The following is a 12,036-nucleotide window of genomic DNA, read 5'->3' as shown; positions in this document are numbered from 1 at the left end:
ACCAGGTACCCACTGACACCAGGCTAGAAAAGCAAGTAATGGCTCTACAAGTAGAGACTCCAAGATTTTAGAGCTCATTCAGCCCACGGCTTATCGTGTTCCTCTAAATTCACTTGGAAGGCCTATTCTTCTGATTAAAATGGTAATAACTAATCTTAGCCTAAAAAATATTGAAGAGACGGCTAATGTAAGTTTGGAGAAGGTTTAAGGAATTAATAAAAGTCCTTTTCTTGTAAGGTACCTCATTTAATCCTCTGCTATGAAGCAGGTATTATTAATATCCTTTTAACAGATCCAAAGAAAGGAGAGAAGAATTAACATTTATTATGCAACTTAATAGGTTTCACACATCAAACCAAGGTTTCTAAATACTTTATCCCATTTAATTCCATCACAACACCATTAGGTGAGTATTATTATTTACGTTTTCGGAACATGAGGAGACAGACATTAATGTGAGTTGATCTGCCCCAGTGACATCGCTATTAATAGTAGCTTGAGATTCTGCCTGGGGTGTGGTATCACCAAATCTGCTAACCCCCTTGTTTTGCACAATGCTAACTCCACAATTTGAGAGCCACTGCCGTCTGGACATCTTGTATTTCCAGAATGCACACGGGCAAGGTTTCTCAGACACTCTTGCCACATGGGGCTGGCCTGGCTGGAGAGGTAAGAGGGGAGATGTAGATATGGCGTGGGCTGTGACTTGCAGCCACCGAGATAGGTGTGGATTCACGAACAGATGCCAGCCTGGGCAGATTTCTGGGCACGACGCTGGAGTGCTGTCTCTACTCTTGCCTCTGTCCCATGCCACATGTTTAGTAACAACTTGGAAAAACAAGTTGAGGACATGCGGTTACAATAAGTTTCACTCTCTTTGAACATTCAACCTACTTTTTCATCTGCCCGGAATATGGACCCCATTATTCTGCCTGTCGTTCTTCTCCTGATTAATTCTATTTTTCAGATTTAAGCTTGAATATTACTCCTCTAGGAAGCCTTTCTGAATCCCCTGATCACAAACTATGTCAGAGACATATGTTGTTTAATCTTATGACACACTTTTTTATAGCATTGAATCAGACTTTGATGTACATAAATTTTTGTGGCATACATATAAAATATATTTAATATATTTATATTATATTATTATATTATATATTATATTAATTATATTATATAACATAATTATAGTTATATAATATAATTAATTAATTACATTAATTAATATCTATTAAATACATAATATATTTAATATAAATATAAGTATAAACATGATGAACATGTTTTGCTTCTCTGAAAATGAAAAATAATGTTTAGGGTTTTAGCATCCAGGGAGCTACCTCAATCCATGTCTGAGGAGACTATCAAAACAATGAAACACAAACAACTGGATGAATCTAATTTTGGTTAGTCTGAAGCAATAGACTGCCAATGGACAGATACTGATACCCAGATCTCTTTATACTTGACCATCCCTGTGATCTGTCCCATGCAGTATACTTCTAAGTAAGTTATTTAAAATTAGAACATTTGCAGGGAGCCTGGGTGGCTCCATCGGTTGAGCATCTGACTCTTGATTTCGGCTCAGGTCATGATCCCAGGGTCATGGGATTGAGCCCTGTGTCAGGCTCCAGGCTGAGTGTGAAGACTGCTTAAGATTCTCTCTCTCTCTCTCTCTCTCTGCCCCTCCTCCGCTCATGCTTTCTCTCTCTCAAACACAAAACAGAACACAACAACAACAAAAATGAAAGCATTTCCAGAGCTGAAACTGAGACGTAACAAAACTATGTCATTCAAGGAATACCAAAAGGAAAATGGGAGAAAATTTAGGGCTGCATGATAAAAGCTCTTAGTTCCAGAAGTGTTTCATGAAACAATGGCCCCATGCCATAGAACAGAATGGAATGTAGAGGTCACTGAGGCAGGTTTCAGCCATTACAAGAAAAGAATTTTAGGGAATTATGCTATCCAACAACAAAGCAACCAAGTTAGGAAGTAATGACATTCCCCAGGCTTTGAAATGGACCCGATGTTCAGGTATTGTATGGAAAATTCAAGCATCTGACAGAGGACTGAACTAGGTAATTTCTGAAGTCCTCTCCAGCACTAAGAATTAATGACCTATAGATAACTCTTTTATAAATATTTTATTATAGATCTTGGAGAGCACTATTAAAATGACAGAAGTGTGGCTATCATGAAATTCTCTAAAGTCATCATTATCACACAGGTTCCAAAGCCCTGTATCAAATATAAGTGGGAAACTAGCCCTAGATGTGTTTGTTATAGACTTCTACTTGTTATGTTCCGTAGTGACAGGGTATTTTCCACAGTGCAGCCCTAATGTTGGTTACCAAGTTGTTTTCGGTGCGGGCTCTTAAACAGATGATTTGATCATGAAATCACCTTAAAAGTGAAAGAGAAAGTGAAAAAGAAAGTATAAATGACATACTTTTCATAGTATATTTATCCATACAACATGTATTTATCAAGTGCCTATAATTTGTACATTAGGCTTGGTGATATGGGAGATGAAAATGTAAATAAGGACAGATGTCTGCCCTTGAACTTATGGATAATAATGATGGTTATCTGTTATCGAGCTGCTCTTGTGATGAACTGTGCATTGTGGTAGATACTTTACATAATGAACTCTTTTAATCCAAACAAAAACCCTCAGAACTAAGTATAATTATTATCCCCATTTGTCAAGTAAAGAAACTAAGACTCAGAGAAATTATATATCACCCAGCATCACAGAGCCAGGACGTGAGATTATTCAAACCACATCATTTAATTCAAAACTGATTTCACATGGAGGGGCGCCTGGGTGGCGCTGTCGGTTAAGCGTCCGACTTCAGCCAGGTCACGATCTCGCGGCCCGTGAGTTCGAGCCCCGCGTCAGGCTCTGGGCTGATGGCTCAGAGCCTGGAGCCTGTTTCCGATTCTGTGTCTCCCTCTCTCTCTGCCCCTCCCCCGTTCATGCTCTGTCTCTCTCTGTCCCAAAAATAAATAAATGTTGAAAAAAAATTAAAAAAAAAACCTGATTTCACATGGATGCACTGCCCCTACTCCTCATATTTTAATAAAATATTGAATAGGACAGGTAATATTAGAAATCATTCAGAGCATGACCGAAGTTCAGAAGAAGAAAAGAGAATTGATAGGAACTGGACACTACTCATCAGCTGTTGGAAAAACAACAGAGTCATTCGTGCCCCAGGTGCTCTGAATATCTGTGACAGTCTACTCACATTTCTCCCTATGCTTGTGACACAGAGCTGGGTCTATGTGGACAATTTGTACTAGTGTGGTGCTTCTGGCTTAAGATTTTTCTTCAAAGCTCATCATAAATAATTAATGTTGAAAATGGGAAGGTTGAGGAGCACCTGGGTGGCTTAGTCTGTTGAGCATCCGACTCTTGATTTCGACTCAGGTCAAGATCTCACGGTTCATGGAATGGAGCCCCATATTGGGCTTTGTGCTGACGGCACGGAGCCTGCTTGGAAGGAGCTCTATGATAAATTTCCCTGTTTTCTTCAAGTCCTTCACTTCTCTTGATTGGGTATGAATTGAGAAACCAGGAGCGGGAGGCTCATCCCTGACCGTGTCCATCTCAGACCTGTGTGAGCTCTCCATGAGCATTGTTTACTTTCATCAATTTCCATCTTATGATTGGATTTTCAGTGTTACATCCATATATTCCTGAGTCAATCCCTCAGGAGGCACTGGGTGTAAATAAATATGTGAATGAATGAGTGAATGAATGAATAACTTCCCGCCCTCATCTTAATGACTGACCCCTGCTTTCAAGAATTCCTTGACACTTATGAATTTACTGAAAGAATTAATTTGCATTCCCCTTCTCCTAAAAATTGTTGAGAATGCCATAAACTTCCTCTGCCTCTTTTTCTTAAAAAAAAAAAATCTTATACAATTCAGGCCAACTCTTGGCACTTAGAAATTAAGTTATAGAGCTATAGATATTTATGTGAAAAGACTTGGTAAAAGAAGAGGGAAAGAGAGAATTAGTCTCAATTCAAAGTTTCTAACTCCAGACCTGATCAGATTAGAACATGGCTCAGAGTGTGAACTAAATATATCACTGGTCTTATTTTCCCTCCTGCTTTGTAACTCTCGGCAGAGATCCTCTCTCTTAGCTCAATGACCTGGGGAAATCACTCAATGTTGATGGAATTTGTGTTCTTGGCCTATCCGTCTCCCCCAGAGCTCCAGGTCTTGTTTTTCCTTGGAGTCAGCCTGGTTTATATCTTGATCATCGGTGGGAATGTCTTCATTGTGGTGGCCATCCATACAGAAGCACGCCTGCACACAGCCATGTACTACTTCCTGGGCAGCCTCTCGGGAATAGAACTATGCTACACTGCTGTGGTGGTGCCCCACATCCTGACCAACATCCTCCAGTCAGAGAAGACCATCACCCTCCTGGGCTGTGCCACTCAGATGATCTTCTTCATTGGGCTTGGTAGCGCTGACTGCTTCCTCTTGGCTGCCATGGCCTATGATCGGTATGTTGCTATTTGCTCCCCCTTGCAGTACCCGCTCACTGTGACTTTAACTCTCTGTGTCCACTTGGTCGTGGCCTCTGTGGTCATTGGCTTGTTCCTGTCCATACAACTGGTGGCCTTCATCTTCTCGCTGCCATTCTGCCGGGCGCAGACTATCGAGCACTTCTTTTGCGATGTGCCACCGGTGATGCATCTTGTTTGCACCAACAGCCACATCCATGAGCGGGCAGTGCTGGTGGCGGCCACATTGGCCATTGCCATGCCTTTCTTCTTCATCGCCACCTCCTACGCCTTCATTGTGGCTGCTGTGCTCAAGATCCACTCGGCAGCTGGCCGCCACCGGGCCTTCTCCACCTGCTCCTCCCACCTCTCCGTGGTCCTGCTGCAGTATGGCTGTTGTGCCTTCATGTACCTGCGCCCCAACTCCAGCTACTATCCCAAGCAAGATCAGTTCATTTCACTGGTGTACACATTGGGAACCCCACTGCTCAACCCACTTATCTACACCCTGAGGAACCGTGAAATGAAGGAGACCCTGGGGAGAGTTCTTGCCAGGAATTGCCTCTCCCAGAACAACTAGGGGAGGGTATAACCTTCAGGCAAGGATTTGGTTCCAGCTCATGCCAATCTCCATGCAACTGGAATTTATCCTAGTTAATAAGTCATCTTTAAAAAATGATATAGGGGCGCCTGAGTGGCGCAGTCGGTTAAGCGTCCGACTTCAGCCAGGTCACGATCTCGCGGTCCGTGAGTTCGAGCCCCGCATCAGGCTCTGGGCTGACGGCTCAGAGCCTGGAGCCTGTTTCCGATTCTGTGTCTCCCTCTCTCTCTGCCCCTCCCCCGTTCATGCTCTGTCTCTCGCTGTCCCCAAAATAAATAAACGTTGAAAAAAAAATTTTTTTAATGATATAAATTATCTGGATATTATTTAGCTATGTGTGCCAGAGACCTCTAAAATTTGTCTACTATTTTACTCACTAATTCTCTTCTAGAAAGGAAATTAACAAATGTGCATAACAACAGAAAGTGACAAGTATAATACTGCCTCTCAGTTATCGGCTGGAAAGAGAGGGCTCATTCAATAGATTTTAACTGAAAAAATAATAATAATAAAAAGATTACATATCGAAGTAAAGGAACCAATAAGAGTGGCAACACACACCAGTCTAGCAATAGAAAGAAGCCACGATCACCCCTGGACCTCACAGACATAAGGTGGTACAGTATTATCAGAGACCAGTAAGAGCTAGATTCATTGAGAGAAAACACTTGGTAGAAACTGTACCTTCAGGGCTTTAGGGGGGGAAAGGCAACAACTGACAGGACTCCAGCCACGCAAGGAGAGAGCAGGGAGATAAATAGCCCCGCCTCTCTCTGCTTGCACCCTCCCAACCCAACCCTTGCCCTGTCTCCCGTTGGCCAAACCCAACTGGAAGCAAGAGGGCAGTGTAGACTGAATGATTCGGTTCTCAGAAACTAGACTTGTAGAGCAAGACAGGGCAGAAAAGGATCCTGAGAGTTAGGGACAAACAGAGAACAATCAGAAAAGGATTGTTTATTATATAGTATTTTATGGAGAAATGAAAATATGTTAACGGCCCAATTTCCCCTTAATAAAGTATTGGCTAGACAATTATTGTATGAAAGAATATTGTTTATACCCTCTACCTCACAATGCACGTCCTCCAAATAAGCTTTATTTTCTGGGAAAAGTAACAGTAGCTTCCATGCTCATTTGCCTTAGTGAATTCCTGTTTTCCTTCCAGTTATATTCTGATAATACTTTGTTATCTTTTCACCTGTCTGGGGCTTTTAAGAAGACGATTTTTGTGTCTTTTTAAATATTCTCGATAGCCGCTAGAATTTTAGGTAGTAATTAACTTCTTAGTAACACGTTCATTTATCAGTGGCATTCTACAGTCAATAATCCCTAATTAGTTACATAATTAAAGAAGTGGTTATCTGGAAGTTTACCGAGAGGCAATGAAGAAGATTCGTGGCACAGCACAGGCCCCGGAGCCACAATACCTGGGTGTGCCTCTTTCTACATGTGTGACAAGGAAAGAATCACTTAAGGCCTCTGTGCTTTGATTTTATTTGTAATCAAATGGAGATTACAATAAACGTAGCTGAAAGAATCATTTAAGGATTAAATGAATTCCGGCAGGTTTTACAATAAGCCCTATAAGCACGATATCAACCATTGTTGTATTATTATTGCTCCTATCATTATCATCGTTATTTGGGGGCCCCAGAAGGAAAATAAAGGAAGAGAATTGGAGGGGCTATTTTCCCAAGTGACGTTATGAGAGGTTCTTCCAGCATCTTCTCCACACTTCCTTCCTTGGGGTGTGCTGCTGACTCATCAAATAGATTCAAGCTCGAGGGGATCAGCAGCAACAATGAAAGGGTAAATTGACCTGAGAGAATTCCTTCTTTTTGAGATTCAGCCATTTAAGATCTGTAGAGGTGAAAGAAGTGTTTAGTTTATAGTATTTGTTAGTAGGAATGAGTCTAATGATTTTAAAGGAAACCTTTCCCATTCTACCTAAACCTACTGAAATGATTAACAGAACATATATGTTTTAGTTGGCATGGGCTGCTGTAACAAAACACCACAGGCTGAGTGGCTTAAACAGCCGCAATGTATCCCTCAAAGTTCTGGAAGCTGTAAGTCCGAGATCAATCAATGTGCCAGCGTCTAGTGAGGACACCCTTCCTGGTTTCCTGTCTTCTCGTTGTCACCTCATATTGTGGAGAGAGAGAGAATTCTAGTCTCTTTCTCTTTATTTTTAAATGTTGTCTTTACTTTTGAGAAAGAGAGACAGAGAGAGGCAGAGAGTGAGCGGGGGGGGGGGGGGGGGGGGGGGGCGGGTAGGGCAGAGAGAGAGGGAGACAGAATCCAAAGCAGACTCCACCTCTGAGCCCTCAGCACAGAGCCCAACGCGGGGATGGAACCCGGAAGCTGTGAGATCACGACCAGAGCTGAAGTCGGACGCTTAACCGACTGAGCCACCCACGCGCCCCTAAGTAAATAAACTTAAAAAAAAAAAGAAAAAAAGAAACTTAAACCTATAAACTTCTTGTGGATATGCTGTCAAGTCCTAGTCCTTCTTTTCTGCTTCATGGATGACGACGGTGATGATGATGATGATGATGACGATGATGATGATAGCTGACCCCTTCGTGATCACTTACATGGTTTTATTCATTTATCCTTCCCAAAACTTTAGAAGAGGCATATCATTATTATCCCCAATTCATAGATAAGGAAACGGATGCACAGAAAGGTTAAATTACTATACAAGGTTTAAAAAAAAAATGGTGAGAAGCATAACCAGAGATCAAACCCAGGAAACAGAGCATCTGAGTCCACCCACTCAATCAATATGCTCTATTACTCTTTCCAGAACAAAGTGCCCAATGCCCGGTGAGCCAAACAGCAAGGAGGCTGTTTTACTCTAGACACAGGGTGAAGCAGAAAGCAACAGACGGTGGTATGGTAGCAGATAAGATATGAAAGGAGATAAGAAATTACACAAAGTCAGAATCGTGAAGCAATGTATAGACCATAGTAAGAGCTTCGATTTCACCCTAAGGTACAAGGCCACGGGAGAGATTTGAGTGGAGTGGGAGCATTATCACGCTTACATTTTAAGTAAATCACTCTGCTTGTGGAGTAGAAAATACGCTATTTGAGAGAAAACAGGGGACCAGAGTCTTGTTAGGCATCTGTTGTAACAATCTAGGCAAGGAATCACATTTCTGATGTCTTTGGAAGGTAAAGCCAATAGAATTTTGTACAGACGGGATGTGGGGTGTGAGTGAAAGAGGGGAGTCAAGGAAGGCTTCTTTTTTTTTTTTTTTTTTTTTGACTTCTAAAAGTGGAATGAGATGCCATCTACTAAAACTGAGACTCCTAGGAGAAAGTAAAATTTAGTGAGGAAAATCAAGAATTGTGTTTTGGGTATGTGGCACTTAAAATATATTTTGGATGTTGAAAAGTTTCTATTCAAAGCCTGCTCCCCAGTCAAGCTTCCAGACAAAGCTCACAGGCATCTGTACTTGGCCCCAACTCTTTGTTTTTCTGCGTTATGGTGCTCCCGGTCTCAGAAAATAGACCACAACTACAAAACATATTCTCTTCTAGCTGGACCACAACCCACATCACAGACGAGCCCCATATGGAGTCCCCCCAAGGAACTGGTCACCTCCTGCTCTACCCAGCCAATAGTGGATCCCTCCACTCACTTTCCCACATGGGCACAGCTGCAACCCTCTTACATCTTTGAAACCCCTTAAAAGGCCTAGCCTAGGGGTGCCTGGGTGGCTCAGTCGGTTGACATCCAACGCTTAATTTTGGCTCTGGTCATGATCCAGAGTTGTGGAATCAAGCCCCATGTCAGGCACCACACTGAGCAGGGATTCTCTTTCTCTCTCTCTCTCTCTCTCTCTCTCTTTCTCTCTCTCTTACCCTCTGCCCCTCTCCCCTGCTCATGCTCTCTCTCTCTCTCTCTCTCTCTCTCTCTCTCAAATTAAGAAAATTAAAAAAAAAAAACGGTTAGGGTCTCCTGCGTGGCTCAGTCAGTTGAGCATCCGACTTCAGCTCAGGTCATGATCTCACCGCTTGTGAGTTCGAGCCCCACGTTGGGCTCTGTGCTGACAGCTCGGAGCCTGGAGCCTGCTTCAGAGTCTGTGTCTCCCTCTCTCTCTTTCCCTCCCCTGCTCACATTCTGTCTCTCTCTCTCTCTAAAAATAATTAAACATTAAAAATTTTTTTTAGAAAACGTTTAAAGGCCCAGCCTAACAGAAACTCGGGGTCGACGTTCCTCCTGATGTCTGGCCCCTCTCCTCCCTTGCAGAGTGAATAAACTCTGTTCTGCTCATTGCTCTACTCTTGGTGCAATTCCTTGCCACCTGCATCACCAGCCACCCCCTCAGATACCCAGATCAGAAGAAATGTGGTTGTTGCAATCATAAATTCACAATGATGGACATGTGGATAGTACTTCATTAAACCTCCCTGTCCTTATATTCATCCTCCTCATTGTCCTTGGCTGGATTCTCTTTATTGTCCTGACACCCAAATGTTGGTGCTCAGTCCTTGGCCTTCTTTCTGATTTCCCTCCCCTCCTAAAGTAATCTCACTTGGTACCATGGTTTTTAACGTATTCATGTATTTACATATATTTAAAATTAGTACAATTGCCTGGCATAGAGAAAACATTCAGAAAATATTAGCAGTGTTATGAGCCATTATCCCTGCGTCGGAACCACGGACGCTGCAAGGTTCCTGCTGCTAAGCTTGGACCAGTTTGTCGTTGCAATTGCTGTGGAGTGTGCTTGATTATGTATTATTGAACTTGTTGTGGCTGATTCTACCAAACTCCGGGAGCTGGGAGTTTATCAAGGAGTGCCCATAAAAGGAAAATAAGTCTATCAAGATCATGTATATTTTATTTATCATAATTGAGTTAATTAGATGCCATCGTTGGCAAATATAAAGCATGAACTTTTCAAAGTTGATTTCTGTAAAGCTTTTCCTGATGTTTTCAAAATACTCTTGCTGCCCTTTAAAAAAAATGTCTTGTGATTCTAAAAACTAAAATCAAAAAAAATTATTGTGGTAAGAACACAACATGAGATTTATCCTCTTAACAAATGTGAAGTGTATCATACGTCATAATTACCTTCTAAATCATATAAAAATATCCATGTAAATTAACCGTAGGGGCAATAAGAAAGTTTATAGGATGACTAAAGGAATCAAATGGTCTATATTAGCTATATATTTATCTGAAGTAGTAAAAAATAAAAATTAAAACACCCTAAATGCCCAGTATTAGTGAATGGTTTAATAAATTGTGGAACATCAATACTATTAAATAGTCACAAAAAGTATAAGTATGAACATGACCTTTAAAAAGAAAAATGTTGGGACGCCTGGGTGGCTTAGTCAGTTCAGTGTCCGACTTCGGCTCAGGTCACGATCTCACAGTTCATGGGTTGGAGCCCCGCCTCCGGCTCTGTGCTGACAGCTCAGGGCCTGGCACCTGCTTCGGAGTCTGTGTCTCCCTCTCTCTGTGGCCTTCCCCGCTCGCGCTCGGTTTCTTTCTCTCAAAAATAAACGGAAATGTTACAAAAAATTTTTTAAAAGAAAAACGTTTATAACCTACAATTATGTGGAAACTATGGCAAGGATGTAAAAGATGTTTGTAGGAATGAGGTCATCTGAACAAATAAATGTATCTGTGTGGGACAGAAAGGAAAATGGGTCTGAGTACAGCCCCCATATGCACTTACCCACCCATTCAGTCATAAGAACCAGCACAGATTTACTTGGCCATTGCCACAAATATAAAAGGCAAGCTGTCTTCACTCACATAGATTTTAGATATCTTGGACCTTTATGGAAAAATCTGATTTGCTTATTTTGGCTTCAGAGAAGACCTTTCCACGTGAAGCTGCCTCTGCCCTAAGCCTTTTTTTCCCTTCCTGTGGCTGGCACATCATTTCGTAGATCTGTTCATTGCCTCGCAGAAGTCTTCCTGGAACGCAGAATAGCCCTCTGCACCCGTCTTGCCTAGAACATCACTCTCTTCTGCTCTCTCTCCCATTACCCTTACCCCATTCTGCTTCTTCTCTATAGCACCCACCCCTCTGGCATGTTATTAAATGTGCGTATTCTTGGGGCGCCTGGGTGGCTCAGTCTGCTAAGCCTCCGACATCAGCTCAGGTCATGATCTCACGGTTCGTGGGTTTGAGCCTCGTGTCGAGCTCTATGCTGACAGCTCAGAGCCTGGAGCCTGCTTCAGATTCTGTGTCTCCCTCCCTCTCTGCCTCTCCCCTGCCCGCACTCTGTTTCTCTCTAAAATAAATAAACATTAAGAAAAATTTAGCATGCGTATTTTTCTAATGTTTATTTATTTTTGAGAGAGAGAGACAGAGCATCAGCAGGGGAGGGCAGAGAGAGAGGAAGACACAGAATCCGAAGCAGGCTCCATCCAGGCTCTGAGCTGCCAGCACAGAGCCCGCCGTGGGGCTGGAACCCACCAACCGTGAGATCGTGACCTGAGCCGAAGTCGGACGCTCAACCAACTGAGCCACCTGGGCGCCCCAAATGTGCGTATTCTTATTTATTGCTTGTGATCTGTTCTCCCCTCTCCAAGAACACAAACTCTGTGAGGACAAAATAGTTGTCTATTTTGTACACTGAAGTATCCCGAGAGTTGGAAGAAGGGCCTACCTCACAGCAGGAGTTCAATAAATATTAGTTACATATTGACTAAAAATGTATTGTTGATAATGGACATGAGACAAGGAGGCCGAACGTGGCTAAAAATAAATGGCAGCAATGGTGAGAAGGTATGTGATTTTAAGTCCATGAAGTCTGGAGGGAGGTGGGAAGGCAGAAACAAATAAGAAAAACATGGCAAGGCAGAGTTGGAAACGTAAGTATAATTACAAAACAAAACAAAACACCACCTTTTAATGACTAAGAAAG

General features: G+C 42.3%; 1 protein-coding gene across 1 annotated transcript; it reads left to right on the top strand.

Moving 5' to 3' along the window:
* The first annotated feature begins 4,167 nt into the window (after positions 1 to 4,167).
* On the top strand, positions 4,168 to 5,112 carry LOC122482816 (olfactory receptor 10W1). Its single transcript, XM_043579112.1, has one exon. The coding sequence runs from the start codon at positions 4,168 to 4,170 to the stop codon at positions 5,110 to 5,112; it is 945 nt and encodes a 314-aa protein (XP_043435047.1).
* The last annotated feature ends 6,924 nt before the right edge of the window (positions 5,113 to 12,036 follow it).

Source organism: Prionailurus bengalensis, chromosome D1 (genome assembly GCF_016509475.1).
Source record: "Prionailurus bengalensis isolate Pbe53 chromosome D1, Fcat_Pben_1.1_paternal_pri, whole genome shotgun sequence".
Lineage (NCBI taxonomy): Eukaryota > Metazoa > Chordata > Mammalia > Carnivora > Felidae > Prionailurus > Prionailurus bengalensis.
Note: the sequence above shows the minus strand (reverse complement) of the source record. Positions and strands in the feature narration are given on the sequence as shown.

What these genes read in the sequence shown, in the direction of transcription:
- LOC122482816 (XM_043579112.1), top strand. Translation starts at nt 4,168, where the DNA reads ATGACCTGGGGAAATCACTCAATGTTGATGGAATTTGTGTTCTTGGCC.